The 24,636-nt window shown below is 40.8% G+C and overlaps 1 protein-coding gene and 3 long non-coding RNA genes across 13 annotated transcripts in view; 2 read left to right on the plus strand and 2 right to left on the minus strand.

The window, feature by feature from the left end:
- The window catches only part of LOC120746897, a 20,234-nt gene extending 17,229 nt beyond the window's left edge, over window positions 1-3,005 (plus strand). Inside the window, exon 3 of the long non-coding RNA XR_005698965.1 lies at window positions 2,991-3,005. This is a non-coding gene — a long non-coding RNA (uncharacterized LOC120746897). The remainder of the gene's footprint in view (window positions 1-2,990) is intronic.
- LOC120746893 (LIM zinc-binding domain-containing Nebulette-like) overlaps window positions 1-24,636 on the minus strand; it is a 171,141-nt gene that overhangs the window by 60,582 nt on the left and 85,923 nt on the right. For 3 of the 10 annotated variants that reach the window (XM_040052419.1, XM_040052415.1, XM_040052413.1), the window contains 9 exons: window positions 11,687-11,797; window positions 10,682-10,792; window positions 7,687-7,797; window positions 6,110-6,211; window positions 4,990-5,094; window positions 4,745-4,858; window positions 1,025-1,129; window positions 543-647; window positions 180-400 (listed from right to left, as the gene is read on the minus strand). The exons of 5 other annotated variants lie outside the window; for them this stretch is intronic. In XM_040052419.1, the coding sequence (XP_039908353.1) occupies window positions 242-400; window positions 543-647; window positions 1,025-1,129; window positions 4,745-4,858; window positions 4,990-5,094; window positions 6,110-6,211; window positions 7,687-7,797; window positions 10,682-10,792; window positions 11,687-11,797 (1,023 nt within the window). In that variant the 3' untranslated portion in view covers window positions 180-241. Of the gene's footprint in view, window positions 1-179; window positions 401-542; window positions 648-1,024; window positions 1,130-4,744; window positions 4,859-4,989; window positions 5,095-6,109; window positions 6,212-7,686; window positions 7,798-10,681; window positions 10,793-11,686; window positions 11,798-12,238; window positions 12,347-12,564; window positions 12,676-12,874; window positions 12,983-14,954; window positions 15,066-15,411; window positions 15,523-15,639; window positions 15,751-24,636 lie in introns of those variants that run through there. 2 more of the 10 variants (XM_040052410.1, XM_040052407.1) reach the window with 2 other exon arrangements.
- On the minus strand, window positions 16,302-16,825 carry LOC120746898. Its single transcript, XR_005698966.1, has 2 exons — window positions 16,747-16,825; window positions 16,302-16,663 (listed from the first exon to the last, which is right to left on the minus strand). It is a non-coding gene; the product is annotated as an uncharacterized LOC120746898 (long non-coding RNA).
- LOC120746896 lies at window positions 17,048-20,247 on the plus strand. The gene is made up of 4 exons (XR_005698964.1): window positions 17,048-17,121; window positions 19,543-19,674; window positions 19,882-19,950; window positions 20,194-20,247. It is a non-coding gene; the product is annotated as an uncharacterized LOC120746896 (long non-coding RNA).

The following is a 24,636-nucleotide window of genomic DNA, read 5'->3' on the forward strand; positions in this document are numbered from 1 at the left end:
GTGTTCAAAGTTCTATAATAGGCAGTGAAGATATATGCTCGCTGTGTTCTGTGCAAATAAAAACACTTTAATTTCTCCAAACTCATTCACTCCAGTCTGCAGGCCAAAATTGTTTGGATTATTTGCTACATGTCACGTAAAAAGTTTAAAAGTTACAACCAAAGACGCACAAACGCCAAACCTGAAGTCTTCATCTGCTGGATCCAAAGCTCAGAGTGAAACTTCTGACTGGAGTGTAAAGCTAAAGAAACACATAAAGTCTGTTTCTGTCAGAGCTGCAGAGACGTTTCACCTCGCTTTGCATCTTCTGTGCTTCCTTGGACACCTTGTAGGTCTGAGTGTCTCCAAACTCCATCAGGGAGCGACCTTTGTTCTTCTCATACTCCTCTCTGTACTTGACCTGAAGACAACAAAGCACACAAACCCATCAGACGCACTTACACAATGTAAAGTTTATAAATGATCAGACAATGAAAGCCTTTGCTTGTGTGTGTGTGTGTGTGTGTGTGTGTGTGTGTGTGTGTGTGTGTGTGTGTGTGTACCTGGCTGTGCAGCACTGCGTTCTCCTTGTGGTGGAGCTGTTCAGCCGTGTGCAGAGCTGTGTGGTAATGAGCCTTCGTCTGCTCGTACTTCTTCTTATACTCTACCTGATCACATATACACAAACACACACTATTATACAAGATATATTATAAAGCACAGGCTTATTCAACAAGCAGAAGGCTGGCTGAATAAGCCCGAGTCCAGTCCAACAACGTCCTCACTCAACGAACTAAAATAAAATAAATAAAGACACACGAGCACAATGCAGGACTGTTATTGTAATTGTGTGTCGGTAGCAGATGTTAAACTCTTTATTAACTCCTGCAACATCCGCATGGGCTTTGCAGAGACTTTTATTTTGAAGGCTGCATCGTAGCACTTTAATAAAAATAATAATCTTTGTTATTATTCTATGAAACATAGCTAGTTCTTCTCTGACAGTCTAACATATTGAATTATTGTCTAACAGCATGTGGCTTACATTGCTCTGAAGCTTGGTGGCGTGAAGGGCGTGCTCCAGCTGCAGGAGGTTCGGGAGGTCGGAAGAACCGTCTGGTTTCTGGTTCTGGTTGGTTTTATATTTCACCTGGAAGACAGGAAAAATGCATATCAGCACTCAAGGTTTTCCAGGGATTTTAAAATGATTTCAGGGCACATGTGATTCCTTTAAGGAATGGCGAGGTTGGCAATCACAAAACAAAGAGATTTATTTGTTCCCATTCACTCTGGTTTTACTCACTTATCTGTGCAGCTTTAAGTGATGCTCTGCCAGAGGGGGCAGAAGTACAGACATTCTGTACTTAAGAAGTGCAGAAAAACACTCTAGTAAAAGTTGAAGTACAGATGCAACGTCTTTACTCAAGTACAACTGACAAAGTGCTCTGAAATGTCAAATACAAATCTCAAAGAAAGTAAGAAGTAGCTCTTTTGAGGATATTTCTACCAGCTACTTTTTTCACAAAGCTAACTGAACCTCGCGCTATAGAAATGTTTAAGTCTAAACATGGACGAGGTTCTTTCTGGAGAAGCAGATTAATCATCCGGAGGTCCACCATCACAGTGACTCTGCAGACCACAGTAAAGAAGCACGACGTGAAAGCCCAGGCCTCGTTTACAGCTGGTTAGCTGTAGCTCAAACTATCAAAATAAGAGTAAGGGGACTGTTATAGTCATAAATCTGCAGAAGGTGGGATAAAAAACGTTCCCAAAGAGGTTTTATGTTGTAAAGGTCTCAATCCACACCTCGTTTTTTTTCTTTGAGGAGCCAGACTTTCTTGTAATGAGCTCTCCAAACGTTCAAAACAGGTTTTTTTCACTCATTTTCAGTCTTTGTATCTGACCATTTTCAGATTATTTTTTTTTAAACACTGACCTTTGAAACTCCACATTATTGAAGTAGCGAAGGACCAAAATTCAGAAATATCCAAAGAAGACAGAAAGGTGCCTCAGGCTGTGCTGAACAAGGTGGCCGAGGTGGTTTGTTAGGTGAGTACGAACTCTGGTTCCACCTTATATACCATGTTTCCATGTTTGCATATGTTTAACCCTCTCAAGGCAGGCGTTGTTGATTTGCAGCAGTTAAAAACTAACAACCTGATTACCCCACACACATATTTTCTGAGTTTTTTTTCTCAGAAGCACCACTGCAGGACTTGGTTGTGCATTAGCACCAAAAAGTTTCATTTGAGCCTGAGAGGGTTAAAAAAAATCACTGTGCCATTTTGCTCGAGAACTACTGGGGCCTTTGGTATCCAAAACGTATCCAGCATCACAGTGATTCAGAGTGACGTGTGGTGATTATGTTTCCTGGTTAAAGGTTAAAGATGAGCAGACATTTTACAGACATTAATGTCCATCAGGGTCAGTCATTGTAAAGCTCTCTTCTTTCTCTGCCAAGTAAAGATGTTCTGGCTTCAGTTCATCATCATGCTGTTCAAACAGCAAACTCAATCTCAGGGTCAGAACATCACACGAGCCACATTTTCTACCGTCTGCAGAAACAGCAAAGCGTGAGAAGTATTAAAAAAACAGAAATTTCCCTTTGAGTTCCACATATAACACTTTACTTTGATGTTTTCTTCAGTTGTGTTGCCAAAATCGGTTCCAGTTCCAGCCCCCTTTTCAACAAGCTCTTCTACTAAAAACCTGCATTCAGAGATCCGCCTATGTATCATGATGCTGAGTCTCAAAGAGAGGCTTTTCTAAAAATGCAGCACTGTGTGAACGTGCAGCACTCCTGAACACCGGGCAGCGTTCAACACAACAAGCTGTTATGTAATGCGGTGAAGTGGGGAGGCTCTTTTCTGCAGCTGTGTGGGCAGTGAGTGGACGAAAACGGCTGCCTCTGTGTGTGTCTATTTGTGCTTGTATGGTGCTTCTTTTCACTGTTCAGCTCTTATTCTCTCTTTTTGTTTGTTTGGAGTGAAATTTATGGTGACTTTGTAAAGACATCTGAACTCCAGGGGGCTGCCCGAGGTTCAGATGTAGTTTTAGGTTTCATGTTAGAGCTGGGCTCGTATTTGGCTTAGATTTGTTTAATATTTAATAGTGATGATGGTGTTCAGAGCGAGAGAAAGAGGAATGCTTATATCAATAAATGTCCTCACAACTGCAGATAGACCAGCATGTGTGTGTAACCTCTTCAACTTCTCCAGCTTTCATCCCACAATCCCTCTCCATTTGCCTTAGAAAGGTTGCCATGGTTACGCCCACACAACAGACTGAATTTTTCGTGAGTGTGTGTGAAAGAGAACGACACACACACACAGCTTTTTCCCTCTTCGACTTGATTATCTCAGTGACTAAAAGAAAAAAAAATGTCTCCAGGTGATCTACGGGGAAAAATCGGATTATTCTGTAAAATATAAAAAACGAATGAGTCATCCATCCATCTTCATACGCTTTATCCGAGGCCGGGTCGCGGGGGCAGCAGCCTAAGCAGAGAGGCCCAGACCTCCCTCTCCCCAGCCACCTCCTCCAGCTTATCCGGGGGAACACCAAGGCGTTCCCAGGCCAGCTGAGAGATATAATCTCTCCAGCGTGTCCTGGGTCTGCCCCGGGGCCTCCTCCCGGTGGGACATGCCTGGAACACCTCACCCAGGAGGCGCCCAGGAGGCATCCTTGTTAGATGCCCGAACCACCTCAGCTGGCTCCTTTCGATGTGGAGCAGCAGCTGCTCTACTCTGAGCCCCTCCTGGATGGCCGAACTTCTCACCCTATCTCTAAGGGAGAGGCCAGCCACCCTTCGGAGGAAGCTCATTTCTGCCGCTTGTATCCGCGATCTTGTTCTTTCGGTCACTACCCACAGCTCGTGGCCATAGGTGAGGGTAGGGACGTAGATCGACCGGTAAATTGAGAGCTTTGCTTTTACACTCAGCTCCCTCTTCACCACGACGGACCGGTGCAGCGTCTGCATTACTGCAGCTGCAGCCCCAATCCGTCTGTTGATCTCCGGCTCCCTTCTCCCATCACTCGCGAACAAGACCCCGAGATACTTGAACTCCTCCACTTGGGGCAGGAACTCGTCCCCGACCCGGAGTGGGCACTCCACCCTTCTCCGGCTGAGAACCATGGCCTCAGATTTGGAGGTGCTGATCCTCATTCCCGCTGCTTCACACTCGGCTGCGAACCGTTCCAGTGCGAGCTGGAGGCCTCCACCCGATGAAGCCAACAGAACCACATCATCCGCAAAAATCAGAGATGAGATTCACAAATACTCAAATACTCAGTAACTAAAAAAGTAACTAAAATGATTACATTAAAGCATAATGCTTTAATGTAATCCATAAAACTATCTGGTTCTTTTTTTATTCCCCTTTTCAAACAGAGTGGGACGACTTCAGACTGAAGGGGAAACCATACTGTTGCTTCACCAGCTGAACAACCACATCTGAACAACACCCAACTTTAATATAATGAAGCCCACAGAAGTCAAAGAGTAAAATATTGTTCCCACTCTGCACTGCTTTCCCGTTAGGCATAAAATAAAAACAAGGAATTGTAAAGAAAACTATGGACACACTAAACTACACAGCACACACATGCAGGCATTTTAACAGCTTTCCTTTGTGGTGCACTTTCATACTCATCCAGTTAGACTATGCTGACCGACATTCAGAAAAAAACCCGATGAACGATCATCACATGCTTTATTTGAACTTCAACCTGTGTGTGACTGATCATGTGACCACGGTTCACTCACCTGACTGGCCAGAGCAGCAGCAGCCTGCGTTTGTTTGAAGGAAACACAGTCCAGCGGGTTGTATTGAGGTTTCTGCCCCTTTAACTGTCTGTCAAAGCTCTCCTTATACTTCACCTGCAGGAGAGCGATAAACAGAGACATCAGCTGTTAAATGTGAGTGTATCTTTTTCAAGTCTTTTAACCACACATTATAGTGCTCACTTGCAAAGCGGCTACTAGTGCATGCTGGGAAGGCTATGTGTTACCTGGCTGGCCAGTTTTGAGACCTCTTTGGCGTGCTGGATGTCGGTTCTGGCCAGAAGAGACTCGTCACTGTAGACGGGCTGCTTAGTATTACTCTTATAGGTCACCTGTAGATGTCACAAACACACAAGAAAGACTAAATAAAACAAATATAAAAAGATTAAAACAGCTGTGAAAAGACATTTTAGTTAAACGTAGTTATTTTACTTTCAGTTTTTAGGTAATTTGATAAAGCTGTGAACTTTACAAGCATCAGGAGGCGCCGGAGCAGATATTTATTGAGACTGAGACGTCTGAGTGGGAGTAAAGAGATTTAACTGTAATATCTGTTCCAAAATCCTTACATTTTGCCCTTGGCAGCATCATCCACATAATATATATTAACAGCATCTAATACTAACAAAACCAGGTAAAAAATAAGTAAACCCAACTGAAAACAATCAGAGACAAAGCCCCTCAATACAAACTAAAAACTGCTGCAGTGTATTAGGGCCACACAATGAATAAATGAATGAATAAATAAATAAATAAATAAATAAATAAATAATATATTATTGATAATTTGAGAATAAAGTCAAAATTCTATTTTGTTAAAAAAGTTGAAATGTTGACATTATCGTACAACGTCTGCTGTATTCTCCACAAACCCTCTTGTTAGTGAACCTGGTGCATCGTTGTCTGTGTACATTTGTTAGCACTGAATTAGCTGTTACTAGTTCCTGTTTGTAAAGTACAAAGAACGCTAAGTGGATGTTATTACAGCCGAACACATACTTTCTACTTTTAAGTCTTTATCTAAATTGGATCCCTGAAACTAAGTCCAAACCTCAAAGAGACCCCTGAAGGTCTGTCCCAAAGAGAGGACCGGGTCAAAATGTCCCCACTTTCCAAAACAAGTCCTCACAAAGACAGAAATACAAACACACACACGTCACACGTTCCCATAAAGCTACAAAACACTCGCACATAATGACAGTTCAATGTTAAGAGCAGAACATTTTCTATAATTAATCAGCATTTCCACTCAGAGAAGCAGCTGAACAGGAACGTTGTCATGGAAATGAGTGTTGGATGGAACGTGGTTACATGTTCACACACACACACACACACACACACGCTTACATCGCTGGCCAGTTTAGCAGCGTTGGTGGCGTTCACGATGTCAGGTCTGTCTGGGATGGTGTTGTAGTGATGAAGCTCCTCTTTACCTTTCCTGTAGCTGATCTGAGACCAGCAGAGGAGGTTAAGGAGAAAAGGAGGAGTTACTCTAATAAAACCAACATAAACAAAAGTGCAGTGAAGTTCAAAATTAAAAACAGAAATAAAACGCAGGTGTTAAACACACTGGTCATAAAAACAGAAAAAAACAGCTGAATTCACTGAAAGCTGCTGTCGGGAAACAGAAGGTCTACACTATGAGTAAAGCCACTGTGCATGATGATCACATGCACAGCTCCACAGTGTTCACTTTTATCACAAAAATCATATAATTAAGTCCTTTCCCAGTCGCTCCTGTGTTCCCTTGTGTGTCTCAGATCTCAGTGGGGCTTTTTCCACTTGCACTTTGATGATAACTATCTTTGTTTGTCTCTGGTAGCTTTGATTCTTTTTCCTCCACCTTTTATTCCAGTTTATTATTAGCTCTGACATAATCGTGGACTATAAATGGAAACAGAAAGCTTCTGGTACCACAAATCATGTCTCTTGCCAACATATTTGTTCATGCAATCTATTTTACACATTAAACAGGTGAATATAATAATATTTTACAGTATTAACCTTTAAAGGACACTGTTGTAGAAAGACTAAAATAACAGCTAATGGTCTAATATCATAGACGGTGCATAGACTGCATTCCTTCTAATGGCCAGCAGGTGGCGCCTCCTCTGGTTGCGAAAATACTTCCAGTATCTATAAGTTTGTTAGAGGTTTGTTGTTTCCTTGATGTACCTTACAGAACGTTTTCCTGATGACTTCTTGGGATTTCATACACTTGCTCTGGAAAAGCACAAATATTCGCCTCTAAAACTGACGGCAGCATCGTTTTAGAATTCAGAATAAAAAGATTTCATTCCGTTTTCTCCAAGCGTTGTCCTTCCTTGCTTTAATAAGCTGATTGTCGGTGGTGTTTGGAGAATCTCAGCTGAGGTTTTTTGCGATGCAGCCGAGTAAATTTTTGATCGACTTGTGCAAACGCTGACTCGCCTCTTTTCCCATCACCTGCTGTGAGTTTGTCTTGTTGTATTTGTATGTAATGATGCTGCACCATTGCTCAATAAAACACAATGTCCATTTTTAATTACAGTTCTCCTCGGAGTTGATAGAAGGATGAACCAGGTTACACATTCACTGGTTAACAACTCATTAATCAAACGTTGTGCTCTCAGTCGTCAGATCCAGTTTCAACACACAAATATGGTGATGGTGAAGCCACGAGTAAAATCAGTCAGCTCAGAGCTTCAGTATCAGACTTGCCTAACCAATCACAGACAGCGCAATGTTATGCAGCAGAGTACAGTAAAACATGAACAGTGGTTTGGCAGATGCACTGCAAAATAACAGCTACTTGTTGTGTTTTACTGTAATTTAATAGAGAAACTGTTAAGTTTGCTGATGAGCTGCTGTCGGCACAGTTATACGAACAAACGTTGCATAACAGCTGTTGTATCACTGATTCAGACGGACAGGTAAATATTTACTTCACTCTGCTTCTTGTTGACCTCCATGGCGTGCTCCACCTCAGGAAGCGTCTTCATGTTGGTGTAGCTGGACTTCCCCTTCTCCCGATTATATTTCTCCTTGTAGAGCTTCTACAGAGAGACAGAAGAGAGTCAAAAAGGACTGAGGAAGAAAAAATGATTAAATAAGTGAAGAAAAGGAGATGTGGAGGATTTGAAAAGAGAGACGCAGAGAAACAGAAGCCTGATAAATTTAGGGAGGAAAACATCAGATGACTAATTCATCCTGGTGCTGGATTGCGTCTGAAAGCGCACTCGTTCATTTGTCTAAAAATAAGACGAGCTGACTTCCAACTGTGAAAATGAGGAATTCACAGCGTGATGCACAAATGAATACAAAAACTGAGTGAAGTTAAAAGGCCTGCAGAATAAACCGGCCGCCTTCTGTTTGGATTTTGCTTTAATCGTGTTTCAAAAACCAACTGATTGCTAATGTGTCATTTCTTTATAAAGAAATAAGAGTCCTACATTTAAAAAAATGCTTAAGGTCTATGAATCTGTGAAGAAAATAATAATTACTGTAATAATAATAATTACTGCAGACTGTCAAACATTAGATATGTTGCATATAAACATAAAACAGCTGCATATCTGTAAACTTGTAATATAATATCAGGAGTACAAGGACAAACTAATGAGTGATGTATGAGTTTTAACTAGTTCAGATAAAACTGTTATTTAATTGCTTGTAAGGTCTCCTTGAGTGTCTTTACTGGTGCCTGAAAATAAAATGTTGTTGTTGTTAAATGAGGTGAATTTTTTAGCTTCTTCTTTTCATTTTATTTTTATTGCGGCACATGTGGCGCAGCGTGAAGAACAGACAGACTGAAGAAACTGATCTGACTCTGTTATTGGCCACAAACTGGACCCTTTGAGTAGGAAGGTTAATAAACTGGTTTTATAGGAAAGAGCTGATACTGGAACCAGCATACTGGACGGTATTGTCCTGGTTTGTTCCTTCAGGGTTTTACAGACACTGGGATTGTCTGGGCTGCTGATGTAAAGGCGGTCTACGTTTCGCGCTCCAGTTAGCGTTGCATTGCTCGGTCAGCAGACATGAAACCAGAGGAGGATCAGGCCCGCGTCCCAGATTACCCAAAGCTTTGATTTTCTGCCCTCGGGGCTGATTGACACCAAACAATTCCCCTCATGTGTAACATCCGTACAATAAACAGAGAAATTCATGTTCTGCACCAGCACTTCAGACAGTTTGAGCAGAATCAGGTCACATGTAGCACATAGCTGAAAACTGTCCAGTTCACACACGCTGACATGCTGGGAAAAGACAAACAAACAGACAGACAGGGCAGAGCGTCCAGGAGGTGGAACACATGACGCCCTCTCTGTAGTAGTAAATGCACCGGACCGTCACCTGCTCCACTCACACTGACACCACGCCAACGATGTGTCACGCCTGTAAAAAACATCCCTCATGGTTACCAGAAATGAAAAACACCACAGAGTGGATTTAACTCTTCTAGACAATCAAAAATTCACTTTTGAGCTAAAGTGAACATATTTTCCTCTCCTGACTATTTCCATACGGCTATTTCAAGTGCAAGATGCAGCAACAGTTTGCATAACAATTTAAAGTCTTTGCTCAGCTTAATGTAGAAAATAGCAAAAGCAGGTCTCTGTACAATCATGAGCAATTACAAGTTTCCTGCTACCCTGCTGGTGGAGCTGTCTGTGAGCATGTGCAAATCAGTTGGAGCAGACAGGCTGTAAACACAGCCGGGACAAAGACAGGAGAGCAGGCTGCGTCATGCATTTTGTGCCAAATGTCTTTAGACAGCTACATCAGAGCTCTCACTAAGACCATGATTGTGCATCACATCAGTCACATCCTGAAGAGAATTTGAGTTTTGCACAGCTTTCAGTGATTGCTGAAGACCTTTCTCTGCTGCAGTTTGTTCATATCTTCCACTGAAATAAAACCTACTTTTTAACTGTTGATGCTCTTTGAGTCTTTAACTCCACCTACACTGGTGACGGGGCAGGAGTCTAAGCACAGATGTCCTGTTGTCCTGGGAGGTGTTCCCAAGCTTACAGAGACACAACTTTTCCAGTGTCCGGAATCTGCCCTGAGGCCTCCACCCACCAGGACAAGTCTGACACACCTCAGCTGGGACATGGACGGGCCTTTGACCACTCAGCTGCCTCCTTCTGTTTTTAATCCTGACTATCTTTTTATACTTCCTCGAGCATCTTATCCATCTTGTCCTAACACCTCCATCTCTCATCCAAACTGTTGAAAGGTGTGAAACACAGTCATCCTTTCTCTCTCCAGATTCACCATCACATGCTCATGAACATCAGCAGCGTCCAGCTCGTGGACAGTTTGTAAAATCTGTCACAGGTGTCAGTTTCCAGCAGTGAGTCTGTGAGAAGTGTGTGCCTGTCCCAGTTTATCAGCTTCAATCTGCCACTACTGTGTGTGTGTGTGTGTGTGTGTGTGTGTGTGTGTGTGTGTGTGTGTGTGTGTGTGTGTGTGTGTGTGTGTGTGTGTGTGGTGGACAGTAGGTCAGTGTCTGTGTCCTCAGGCTCTGGAGCACCACACAGCTGCTCCCTGTTTTCACGCTTCTACAGACAAAATGATACCAACTCACAAAACACTTCCCATGAGCGTGTCTGTGTGTGTGTGTCTGTGTGTGTATTTGTGTGTGTGTGTAACACAGGACCGCGGGATGTTGCTGTTTAAATGCCTCCCATCTGCTCTTTAGTTAGAAATGTGAACTCTGAGTGGATTATAATTCCAGAGGTGTGACATCTGTCTAAACATGTTCACGTTTCATCACTTTGCTGCTCAAAAACATGCAGAGAAGTTCAATATTTTTCTGTTGTTGCTCTTTCAAAAGCTCAGCTTTTATATCTCAAGTTTGCTCCGTTTGCTCGTTAAACTGAATATCGATTTGGTGTCTCTGACTTGATGCTGTGAAGGCGGCGTCACACTCACATCGCTCTGTGTCTTGCTCAGCTCTTTGGCAAACACGGTCTCGATGGTTTGGGGCATCTGGGCATAGAGACTACAGCCAGCTTCTTTCTTGCTCTCCTCCCTGTAAGCTTTCTGCGACACAAACACGTGAACCACATCAACAGACGCCGACCACATCAGGACGTCTTTTAAAAAAGCAGTGCAGCATTTTGCTTTGCTGTCTCACCAGCATTTATTTTAAAGTTCTGCATAATTAGAGATTTCATAATGAAATATTTATTATTATGAGGCTGATGCATCATAAATCTGCTCAAAAAATATGATCACAACAGTTGTGTGTGCTGAGGTCTAACAGAATGTAATGACGCCTGCCTGACTTACACAGTTAAGCTGATTTTAATGATTTTCATCTCTAAACTGGAAACACTGCACCGAGCTACAGCCTGATTAAAAAACAACATAAAGTGCAGCAGCACATGTGTACAGGTAAACAAATGGAAATGCCCTGTTGGTTTGCTGAACAGCAGTTGTTCCCATGTGCTGCTCCCCCGTGATCCCATGGGGCAAAAATAAAGCAAATCCTGCCTGAAAACTCAATGATCAACCATAAAACTTTAAATAGATTTTTTCTGTTACTACACAAACATCCTTTTTATAAGAAACAACACTGTTATCATAGCAAAAAACCTTCACGCCAATGATACTGTAATGCACAGAAAATCTGAAAAGCAGGTAAATCTCACTGTTAACTTGTTCTGCATTTGTAATAAGAATCTGAAAGGTAGAGACAGTCTCCAACCAGAGCTGCACAAACATTCACAAAACGATTAAATGTGTGTTATAAATACAACATCAGCACTTCTGTATCAAGACACCGGTACTTCAAAGGAAGTGTGTCGTGATATTTGGCCCTGCCTTGTTCAAAAACAGCAAACGGGAACAATCCCGCCTGTAAAGCGAACCTGCTGCTGACTCACAACATGCTCATGAAGGTTCAGAGAGCAGTGGCTGCATGTTTAAATGTACCTCGCTGTGCAGCTGGCTCTGCTCCTTGGCATGCTGAGTTTCTTTGGTCTCGGGCAGCAGAGAGTACAGACACTTCACCATCTCCTTCTTACCCGCCTCTTTGTATTTATTCTGGGTGATGAAAACAAGACAGGAGATTAATAACTGCTCAGTGTCACTGAGCACACGCCTGCACCTCACACTGCATCTGATTCTGTCTGTGTTTGAATAGATTTGGAGCTTGCACTGACATCTTTATAACAGAAGTATGCAGCATGCAGGCCTGGAGCACGGGGAGCACAGAATATACAGCTGTTTGCAGATGACACTCAATTCTAAAACTGAAAAAGCTGACAGAAAGAAAATCAGCCTAAATCCAAATTAAAGACCTCCATATTTATGATTTTTTTACAGTAAGTTCATGAAGCCAGACGTTAGTAAAATGTTACCAGCAAAAACAGCAAACACGGAAAGCTTTTTTATTCCCCACATTCACAGAGTTGTATTTGATTTATTTTTATACATGCTTAATTTTCAATGTGCAATCAAACTGTGAACACACACAGCTCCCACCTCGCTGTGTGTCTCAGCCATCTCTTTAACAAACTGAGTCTCCAGAGTTTCAGGCAGCAGCGAGTACAAAGTGTTGGGCAGATCCTCTTTGTCCTTCTTGTATTTTGACTAGAAGAGCCAGACGCACAGAGGAAAAAACACATTGAGAGATATATTTGCTATATTTCTGAGAGAAGCAGTAAATTTACATACCATGAACAGAACAGTACTTGACATAAACATACAGGGCTGTTAGTTTCTAAACACTCCACAGTTTTGGAGCATATTTTGTCAAATTTGACCTAAATAGGTGTAAATGAGTAAATCTGGTGCATGTTGCAGCTCACCTCGCTCTGAAGTTCTGAGATGTGCTTAACAAACTCCATCTCTTTGGTCTCCGGCATCTGATGGAAAACACTGCTGCTGATCTCCTGTCTGCCTTTCTGCTTGTATTTATTCTGCAGCGCACAAACATGCAGAGTCAGATGATGAAAAAGTGTCCAGAGAAAAATGAGAACAGTAAATTAGGATGTTGTAACAACATCAACACAATGAATCACTGGGATTTTTTTTTTTTTAGCAATTTTATGAAACAGAACAAGCTGCAGTGAAACTATTGGACCAACATGTTGTTACACGTTGCGGACGTCCGCCCACCTCACTCTGAAGCTCCGTCACTGCTTTAGCAAACTTGATCTCCTCTGTCTCAGGCAGCAGTGAGTACAGGTTGGTGCTCAGCTCCTTCTTACCGTCCTTGTATTTCACCTGGAGAGCAGAGACATACTCGGTTAATCATACACCGTAACAGAAAAAAATCTACACAAAAAAGTCAGAATTTGTTCTATCTACAGACGTTTTATATGAGCGGGAGAACGATCAAAGTCAAGCTCAATAAAAAAAAAAAAATCGATGCAGAAAAAATGGTAGACACAGACAGAAACTACTCAAACTCAGCCGAACGAAATCAAAAATGGACCCCGAACTTGCTAACAAACAAACAAACAAACAAACAAACAAACAAACAAACAAACAAACACCTGACAATTTAAACCCGATACCAAAACTTCAAACACTAAATCATCAATTAAAAGTGAAATTAATTAAATACAATTGTAAACAGATAAATACTGTATTAAATGTTTTAAACAACATTATTCTACATTTAAGTCATTATTTTATATTTAATGAATTAATTCTGATTTGAAATAATAATTGACACATTTATTTGCATTGATGTGTTTATTTAATTGCACTCGTGGAGTTTTGAGGTTTTATTTTAGTACCTGGTTTTCGTGTGTGTGTGTGTGTGTGTGTGTGTGTGTGTGTGTGTGTGTGTGTGTGTGTGTGTGTGGAGGGGGTTCAACTTAACTCTTGTGGCCTCCTGAAATTTTGCACCCTTTTGACACCCTCGTGTACAAAAAAGTACACAAACAAAATCTGCCATAAAATCCTGACACAACAACATTATTTTTTAATTTTATTTCTCTTTTTCAGAAATCATTTCTCCAACTTGAGGCCTTTTCAAAACGTTTAAACATGAAATCATTTTCAGGACTTTATCCTTTAAATGTCAGTTTAAACGTCTGAACTACTGCAAAAAAACCACAATAATTATTTTCATATAAGAAACAGAATGGTGACGGGAACAAAACTGATCTGACTGCATTAATGTTTTTGGTGTACAGCGATGCCAAATTTGTGCGTGTACATGAACATGTAGAAAAATGTACGTATTGACTTTCTTATTCAGTCTTTTCCTCCTTTTTTCTGTGGAAATGTTTGTTGCCTCCTGTGGATTTTATTCCAGTCTTTTTGTTTTTCAAACTAAGTTTTCTGTTGTTTTCTTTCTTTAATAACTCTGTTTTCCTGCTGTTGTAACGAACTTGCCTCACGTGTCATTGATTGTTTTAACCGGCGTTCTTCCTGCGTCTCTTTGTGTAAGCAGTAAACGCTCTGATTCTTATATAGTGCTTTTCTACACTCCCGAGTACTCAAAGAGCACATTCATCCAATCACACAAGCACTTTCTTCTTTGCTTTTCAGTGCTTACTAACTACATTCACACACATTCACACTCCGATGGATGCATCGAGAGCAACTTGGGGTTAATATGTTGCCCGAGGATGTTTGACATGCAGACTACAGGGAGCCAAGGATCAAACGACCGACCTTCTGATCAGTAGATGCCCTCCTCTACCTCCTGAGTCGGCAGCCGTGTACCAGACTATCTATATTCTTGTTGAGGCGTCTTTATGTGCAGCCCTGTTTCTTGCTGTTATTCGCTCCATGTTTCTTCGTGTTTACTTCTTGGATATCTGTGTTACTTCACCTTCTGGACTTTGATAATTTTGGAACTTTTTTCTATAAACTGAAATAAAAGCTTGACTTCTGTTACTTCCATCTGCTTTGGTGTCTGTATTTGGCTCCTCACTCCAGTCCTCTCAAAACAGATGGATTATTATTTGGCAGAAACTGCAGTTTTTAAAAATATAAAAACATCAAGCCCGGGGTGCCTGGAAAGGTGGATAAAATTCACAGATAAATGAGAATAACAGCACTGATATTGGTATGGAAAATATGTACTTTATAATACGTGTCAGCCTGTTGTATTCTTATGTATGTCAGGTATTTATCATGTGCCATGTGAGGGAGATTGCTATGATTTAATGATGCTTGCACAAAGTCAATAAAGAGCCGTAAATCTCTTGAATTTTTTTCTGACAGTCACATCTCGAACCTGACTTTGTAGCTCAGTAGCCTCTTTAGCATGCTGAGTCTCCAGTGTTTCAGGCAGCTGATGGTACAGACAGCTGGTCGCCTCCTTTTTGCTCGCCTCCTTGTACTTGGCCTAAAGAAAACATCAGCCAGAATATTTGCTTGCAGGTTCAAAACAACATAACCGAACATTAAAAAGCCACATTGTTGCCATCAGTCTCATTGGCGGCTCACAGACCGTAAACATGGACACTTTTTGGACTGTGATTTACTTTTGAACCAGCGTCTGCAGGTGTAAAGATAATAACTACTGAGTCACTGATTCTTAGAAAGTTACGTCCTCTGTGTTTATTGTGCAGGTAATAATAAAACACTTGGATGGATTTATGACTAAATCACTTTTAGTTTAACAGTCAAGAACAGACACAACAACTCTATGATCCTGTTAACTAAAAATGAAATGCTCTCGTTTTCCTCACCTCACTCTGCAGCTCAGACACAGTTCGTGCTAACTGAGTCTCGGCTGTTTCTGGTAGATGCGAGTAGAGACTCTGAGAGAGGCTCTTGATGCCGTTCTCCTTGTATTTACACTGCAGAGGGAAAAAGAAAGACCTAAGGCCCAGTGACCCCCAATCCTGAACTAATTCAGACACGAGGAGGAACCAGGAGCGAAGAAGAAACCGAGGGAACAGCAGCTGAAATCTTACTTCACTCTGCATGTCGGACATCTTGGCGGCGAGCTGCGTTTCGGCCGTCTGCGGCAGCTGAGAGTACAAACTGGACGACATCGCCTTCTTCCCGCTCTGCTTGTACTTGTTCTAGAAAGCAGGGAGAGCAAAACTAAATATCAAGTAAATATTTGAGATCTTGACTTTTACTCAAACAGAACAAGAACTCTGAAGAAATAAAGTTTACATAAAAAAATCGTAATAAAGAAATATTTCCGTCTCAGCCCAGTTTGGTGGTTATTGTTGTTTTAACTTTTATTGTGAAACTGGAAACTCTGAACGAGCTGAAAGTGAGTGAATGAATGGACCGATGTCCATGAAGCCGTTTGTAACGAGTCCAAACCACTGATGGACTTCATTAAGTGTGCCTATGCCAAAAGGCACACTTATTATTATTCGTCGGATTTATTATTCTTATTATTCTCAATCTTCCGCCTAAAATTTGGCCACGTAACTCACCCCGCAGTTTTGAGACAAGCTTCATATATGTTACCGCATTTTGTGCGGCTGGATCTGGAATGGTGTGGTAACTCACTCCGTAGTTTTGAGACAAGCTTCATATATGTTACCGCATTTTGTGCGGCTGGATCTGGAATGGTGTGCTATGACTTTTGGTGTTTATAACTTTTATAGTTTTTCAAATATTAATATTTTAGTGAAAATTTTCCCGCGCTTATGTGACGCACAGTTTTGAGACAAGGGTTGCATATGTTATATCATTTTGTGCGGCTGGGTCTGGACTAGTATGCTATGACTTTTGGTGTTTATGACTTTTATAGTTTTTTAAATATTTAGATTTTAGTGCAAATTTTGGCCCTTTTCAAGGCCCATGAGAAAGATTCATCTTTTGGCCCCATAGAAACAGACTTCGTTTGTGGTGTGTTGGCTCTCTCTAGTGGTAAGCCGGGAGTAGTACGGCCTGTCTACCCTTATTTGGATTAACGCAATGACGACACTATCAACGGCGCGCGTGTCTCCGCCCCTCCTCCGGTTTGAAATTGACCTTAGAAGTGATTTTCTAAGACAGCGTACCGTATTCTTTGACCGGCACGTGTCTCTCCGCCCCTCCTCCGGTTTGAAATTGACCTTTGAACGTGATTTTCTGAATTGTTTGGTAAGACAGTGTAAGCTTTGACAAGGTAAGTGTATCTCTCTCTGGTTTGCAATTTAGCTTTGAAAGTGATTTTTTTTTTTTTATGTGTGTCTGGGTGATTTCTTTGTCTTATGGTGAAGCTCGGCATGATGCTAAAGCTAGTTAGCGGATATTAAGCGTCTCCCGGTTTGAAATTGACTTTTGAAAGTGATTTACTTTGACAAGGTTAGCGTATCTCTCTCTCTCTCTGGTTTGAAATTTAGCTTCGAAAGTGATTTTTTTTTTGTGTGTGTGTGTCTAGGTGATTTCTTTGTCTCGTGGTGTAGCTCGGCACGATGCTAAAGCTAGTTAGCGGCTATTGAGAATAGGTAAGCCCCTCCGCCCCTCCTCCGGTTTGAAATTGACTTTTGAACGTGGTTTTCTGAATTGTTCGGTAAGACAGCGTAAGCTTTGACAAGGCAAGTGTATCTCTCTGTCTCTGCTTTGAAATTTAGCTTTGAAAGTGATGTTTTTTTTTTTTTTTTTTTTTTTTTTTTATCGATCGCGTTTCACGCCGCTCTTTGTCTGCCTAGTGGGTTGATCATGATGCTAAAGCTAGTTAGCGGCAATTCAGCGAAGGTAAGAGTCTCCGTCCCTCCTCCGGTTTGAAATTGACCTTAGAAGTGATTTTCTAAGACATCGTACCGTATTCTTTGACCGGCACGCGTCTCTCCGTATGTGTGGAGGGACAGTAACTGTGTGTATATGTAAGCATTTAAACACTGCAGAAAGTAGAATTAACAGTATTGTAGAAATTAATTTCACCGAAACAAGAACGTGGTGCACACTGTGACGTCAAAAAAGGCGCACATCTTCGACGCTGCGTTTTCTCCGTTTTTCTCGTCCACACGTAAATGCAAAAACGGAGTTTTAGAAAATATCCACCCTGGCCGGAGTTTTTAAAAATCTCCGTTTTCAGTGACCAAAAACGCCATTTATGTGTGGACGAAAGGTGCAAACGCATAGAAAAATCTGCGTTTTCAAAAATACCCGGGTAATCACTTTCCCAATTACAATATACAAACTAGAGATGGACCGATTCGATATTACGTATCCGTATCGGTCCGATACTGACCTAAATTATTGGATCGGATATCGGAGAAAAATAAAAAATGTAATCCGATCCATTAAATATCACGAAAGCACCTCACAAAACTTGCAACACGCCGTAACTCACCTCAGAACGTTAGCACGTCGGAGCAGTGTGCATCACGTGATAGAGCGGCTGTGGCATGCGGGACCTGTCGGTGGTCTGGATAGCATTTGGAGCTTCGCTAGCAACCCGGCATTTCATCTCCGACAAAGTTATCCCCGAGAGAAGTAAAGCAAGTGCGTAAGTCCATCTCTGAATGTTTGTAAAGCATTCCTGCGTTAAGCTTAACAAGCGATATATGGAGCGACTGCCTCTTCTTGCTGCTACTTCAATCATGAAACTGCTTAATGATCAGCTGATCGGCTTTTCTGTCGCGAGTCCGTCTCTCTTGTTTGTTTTTGGCCCACTTTGCACCAGAAAGAGGAAACCAGCGGCTGAACAACAGCAGCACGTTTAAGCTTGATCAGCTGTTGTTAGAATGTATTTAATATTACTTTCTACTCGAGGATCTTTTTCTACGTAGCTGACGCCGGTCACTGTGCAGGGGCGGATCTAGCAAAGTTTAGCCAGGGGGGCCGATAGGGCATTAACAGGGAAAAGGGGGCACAAAGACATACTTTTCTTTCTTATTCTCATTTAAAATGTCAAGCTTTTAATAAATAATTATCTGACACCCAAAGTTTTAATTTGATGTAAAAGGAATAGAAGTCCATTACTGTATATAGTAACTATTAAGTCTAATATACCCTAGTAAGCTATAGTACATTTTCCTTTGGGAAGGTACCATCTGTGCAGTCTGCAATTTTGTTGAAGAAAGATGTTGAATCTATTTAATATTTCTTGAAAAATAATTGATTTCTGTGCATTTTTTTTTCACACTGCATCAAATTAAGGTTGATTACGTCGATTAAGCATCATGAGGTGGAGCGTGAGGGGTGGTTCCCTATTTTTTATTTATTTATTTTTGTTGTTGCTGGGAGTTGGAACCCTATTAGTTAGGTTGCTTAATATTTACACTAAGTACTCTTTAAAATACCAGAATAGGGAGGATGGTGTAGGTTTAAGTTTATTAGATTGATCAGTATTGCTGAACTATGAAATATTTTTTTTTGCATACAGGTATAACAGAATAGCTTTAGTGTAGTTGTTGTTTTAAACTTGAGTATGAACTTATACAAAATGCAGCAAGATATTTAAAAAAACAGTTTTGTTGATTAAAAAACACTATATCGGATTCATATCGGTATCGGCAGATATCCAAATTTATGATATCGGTATCGGACATTAAAAAGTGGTATCGTGCCATCTCTAATACAAACTGTTATGGAACTTTACTTAACAAAGCCTTAAGACCGGGTAGTGACACTATCAATATGTCTATTTAAAGAAAAGAGATTTTTTTTTAATTTTTTTATTTTTTTGGGTTCTTGTAGTCATCTTGCCTATCAATGTATCAGAGGGTTAAAATAACAAATTGCTGGTAAACATCAGAATTATTGATTTGTTTACTGTTTGTCCATTTACTTCAGTGTAAAATCTTTTGGCTACCAATGCAGCTACCTGGTTATTTTGCTTGACTTATAATGAAAGCTCGGTCTGTTCACATGCTTTAAATGCCAACAATTAATATTCTGTTTTTATGCTGACATTCTACCAGATGCCGAGAAAAAATAAAAGATCCCAGGCACAAAAGAAGCGCTGGAAACAACTTGACCTGGTCGATCCTGCTGTCCCAATGCTCACTGGCCACAACCAAGATGAGGCAGTCAGTAGTTTTCCATCTGACCAGGTAATGAAGATATGGTAGTGATCACAAACAGTTGAACAGTTTTCTAAACACGTTTGAGACAGTTAAGAATGCCTACCCATACAGTTTGTGATTTTTTTGTTATAATATCACACAACTGGCATAATAGTGCATGGTATGCAGAGCATTTAAATGAAATGAATGTGTCAGGTCACTTAATGTCTTCTATACCCTTTTTTCCTGGTTTAGATGGCACCAGCCAGGTTATCCTTGGAAACACAGGATAGACCCACCTCCTTATGTTCCCCAGGTATCAAGGTAAATATCAAAAAAATATTCCTCTTATTAAGAATTTACAACAGACAATTACATGTTATAGACATATTAATGGTTACATCTCACCATTATGCAAACAGCAGGGATTTTTCTTTTTTTATTGCTTTGTAAGTTTAGTAACCACTACTGTTTCATGTTTTCTTTAAAGTATCCAGTGTTACACTCTGTTTCAACTCTGTTAGTAGGTTTTATAATTTTGATTAACTGTATGTAACCCATTATCAGATTTCAGACACTCGTCCACCAGCAAAACGAGTCTGGGCAACTGATGATTTCCACACACAAAGGTACACAGAATTCTCTCGAAATCATCAGTGCACATGTAATGCCCTCACATTCCTGGCCTACCTTAATGAGGAACACCAGTTCAACACAGCCCGACTTGATAAGGTGCTTGAACAGGGAGATGCACTCTACTGTTGGATTAAAACAAATCTTCAGCAGGAGAGGTGTTATACACAAGATCATCTGACCATGGAAGACCTGCCCAAAGAAGTTCATACCGACATAAATGTCTACAGTGTGAAAATGGACAACATAAGGTATGGATACCTGAAAACACCAGACAAAACTTATCAAAGAAAAGAGTGGTGGTTGCCTCTTGCTAGTCGCCTTGTATGTCTGTCAACAGATGTGAACTATGCTTTGCTCATGGTCTCACCTCAGTGCATTGCAGTTTTCCGTGACAAATCTGGGAGGTATGGATTATTTGATTCACATTCAAGAAGTGCAGCAGGTTTACCTGAGCCAAATGGAACAGCAGTCATGCTCACTTTCACTCATGTGGATGACCTGATCACCCACTTGCATAACCTTTTTCAAAATCAAGGCAAGTATGCAAAATATGAGTTTGTGCCTGTTTCTCTCAAAAGAGTCAGCACTCACAACGAACAGCCTGCACAGTCAACAGGAGCAACAGCTACATCATCACCACAAAATGATGAACCACAAATCACAAATCCCACTGTGCAAGTGCCTCAACCAGAATCAGCCCAAACCTATATGACAATGTTAGAAAATACTTCAAACTCATCACAAGACAAAATGGCTTCATGTGAATATCAGCTTGAAACATCTGTCGATCCAACAAGCAACATCAGGAAAGAACAAGAAGAGAATCTTGAACTTAATAATAAAAGAGAAACAACAAGGAATGTGTGCAAATTAAATAAACAACGTCGTCGGAAAGCTATTCGTCGAGCTAAAACAAAATCAGAGGCAGAATGTAGAACCTAAAGATAAATCTTCATCTGATCAAGTGGCAAAGAAGACGCACAAAAAAAAGGCACGAAAGGGAACGATATGCAACACAAATTTCGAATGAAAAAATTACAGACTTTGAAAACTCAATATGCTGTAAACTGTCATTACCACAAACAAAAACTGTTATCAAACAGAAATTATTATGCAAATCCTCAAATTCAAGGAGTAATAAAAGCCCACAAGGTGAAGAAGTACCAAAGTGATCCTCATTTTCAACAAAAGAAGAGGGACTACATTATCAGAAGATATTCTACGGATCCCAACTTTAAAATCAGACAGAAGCAATATCTGGTCCAAAGGTACAACACGGATGCTGACTTTCAAAGCAGACAGAAAAAATACATGGGCCAGAAATACAGAGAGGATCATGTCAGAGAAAGGAAGAGGGCATACATAAGAACAAAATATGCATCTGATCCAAACTACAGGCACAAACAAAAAAAATCAATTCATGCCAGGTATCACAATGACTCACAATTCAGACTGCACCATATACAGCGCTGTGCCCAGTACCAGAGACACAAAATGGCTACCACTGCATCTTTCGCCATTTATAAAAAGTTGTGTGCACAGAGAATAAAGAAGCCTCTATGGCTGCTGTTGTGATCCCAGTGTGCCCCCTGTAGCTCTGTGGACGGTTTTTGATTTGTTTACATCTCACCCCAACCGGTCGCGGCAGATGGCTGCACCTCCCTGAGCCTGGTTCTGCCGGAAGTTTCTTTCTGTCAAAAGGTCAAAAGTTTTTCCTTCCCACTGTCGCCAAAGTGCTTGCTCATAGGGGGTCATGATTGTTGGGTTTATGTATATACATTAATGCTTGTATGCTTTTCATTTATTCTTTTGCCTTACTCTTCGGTTCATAATATAAAGTTACTTGAATGGTTTCCTTTTTCCTTATTTTATGTTGCTTTGCTGTTTACCACAATCTAAATATCATGTTTAAATGGAATACATTATTGTAAATGGTATTTGTACAAAATATAATTTGAATAAGATAAGATACCTTTATTAGTCCCACAAGGGGAAATTTCAAAATTTGCATGTGGTATTTTCCCTTTTCACATTAAAATACCTTTGAAATACAAATTGAATACCGCTTAATGGACTTTTTTTTTTTTTTTCTACCAAGAAAAACTTACTTTGGTTTACAATCTGTTAAACTGTTCACTTTAGATTTTACAGTTTTGAGTCGTTTAAATTGTAACTTCTCTTGAACACCTCAGACTTAAACATAATTTCTTTTATTTCTTTTATATCTATTAACTTCTTTTGTAATGGTGTAACTGGAGCATCTTTCTCTCATCTCTGTATGCTGCACTGCATCTAGCAGAGATCACAATACAGCTTACTTTTCTTTAACTTGAAAATCAGCTGTATTCAATTTCCCTCCCTCTTGTGGTATAAATAGCAAACTATGCTCATGTTGCATATTGCTCCCCCTAGTGTTATAAATGGCAACCTGCACTAATTACACCACATTAAAGGCAAACTACACTCATTGGCAGCGGCATAGGCACACTTAAAATTTGTTCTGAAATTTTCGCTTTCTAGTTTCTTTTTATTGTTCAATGTCAGTTTTCTGTGACACGCTCGCTGGTCTCAGATTGAACAGATGAGTAACAGCAGCAGCAGCTGGTGTCTCAGTTTTATGGAAATGCTTCATTTACACAGAACTGACCTCTGCGCTGTTCGTAAAAACTGTTTCACTTCAGGTCCTACAGAGCTGCTGATGTTGGATCCTGCCTGCATCACAAACACAGCTTTATGATCCAGAGATAATAAAACAAAGGCCCTTTAATTTAAGGATGACAGCTTTATTGCTGCACAGCTCTAAACGTTACAGCGTGACTCAGGAAACTGAACTCGACTAAAATAAAATGCAACCTGTTCATTTGTTGGAAACAAAAGCAGCTGTGCATTATTCAGAATCTAAATAAAACAAATAAAGTGCAGCACCAGAGGGTGGCATACTGAGTGATTCATAATGATAATATTACAATGTGTGCAATAAGATAAAGATTAAAGTCCTTTATTGGTTATGCCCATGCAGCTCTATTCACTGCAGAAAGTACATGTAGGTAAGTATCCACCTGTTGCTCTTTTCTCTTTCTCGTCACTCACAGGATCTTTCCCTTCAAAGGGACTTTTTCTCTCCCACAATCACAATGTGCCTGCTCACAGGGGGTCACTTGATTGCTGGGGTTCTCTCCGCAATACTGTCGGGTCTTTACCTTTCAGAATAAAGTGCCATGAGGCCAACGTTGTTGTGATTTGTTGCTGATTAAAAACACCTCAATTAAATTATAGAAACTACTATAAAGAACGTTTCAAGCTAGTGACAAATAGACAGAAAACTCCAATAACAGAAAGACAACAACATAACATGAAGTCACCTTTGCCAAAAACCTGCAGTTCCTCTAGTGACCAGCTCATCTTGTAACCGGAAGGTTGCCGGTTTGATCCTCAGCTCTATCTTGTTCGTTGTGTCCTTGGGCAAGACACTTCACCTACGACCTACTGGTGATGGCCATATCGCGATGGCGCGATATGGCAGCCTCGCTTCTGTCAGTCTGCCCCAGAGCAGCTGTGGCTACAACTGTAGCTGCCTCCACCAGTGTGTGAATGTGAGAGTGAATGAACAGTGGAATTGTAAAGCGCTTTGAGGGTCTTGAAAAGCGCTAAATAAATGCAATCTATTATTATTATTATTATTAATTGAAGCTGGCTCTATAAACGAGTCAGTCATAAGAAATGTTCATTTTACAGCAGAAACAGACGCAGCTGTTGAGGGTTTTTAACTCACTTGTTTAAACTTTATGAATACTGAAAGTTATGTCATGTTACAGGATGCTCTGGCTGACAGATGCGTAGCTGCAAGCTGTCTACGAGCCCTCACCTCGGCTGTGTGGAATCACTGAACTGGAGCCTTTTGGGGCTTTTTCATGCAATTATCTGATAAATAATATGGATGTGGTTCAGTTTATTTGGATGTTAGCAGTAACTAGCAGGTATCTCTATCTGTGCAATGCACCTGTACGGCTAGCTTGCTAACTTTAATTACTTAGCAGCCCATCCTGCTGTTTAGATATAAGCACTTTTGTTAACCAAAAAATAACACGGTGGGAGCCAAAACATTAATGCTGAGGCTTCAGTCACTGGGTGACATCATAGTGGCTATGTCCATCTTTTATAAACAGTCCATGATCTCATCCCAGTATGGTCTCCACTTCTATCCTAACAACCCCGGAAAAGGGGAATATCTTCTGGAAGAATCTCCTCCCTCCGTTTGACTTCCTGAGTACAAACACTGCTCTGGCTGCAATGACACCTTCCTCTTGTTATTCCCCTTCATCAGTCACTGTCCTGTAGGACTGCACCACACCTGCACCACACCTGCACCACAGC

Source organism: Simochromis diagramma, unplaced genomic scaffold (assembly GCF_900408965.1).
Source record: "Simochromis diagramma unplaced genomic scaffold, fSimDia1.1 OVJJ01000606.1, whole genome shotgun sequence".
NCBI classification, from domain to species: domain Eukaryota; kingdom Metazoa; phylum Chordata; class Actinopteri; order Cichliformes; family Cichlidae; genus Simochromis; species Simochromis diagramma.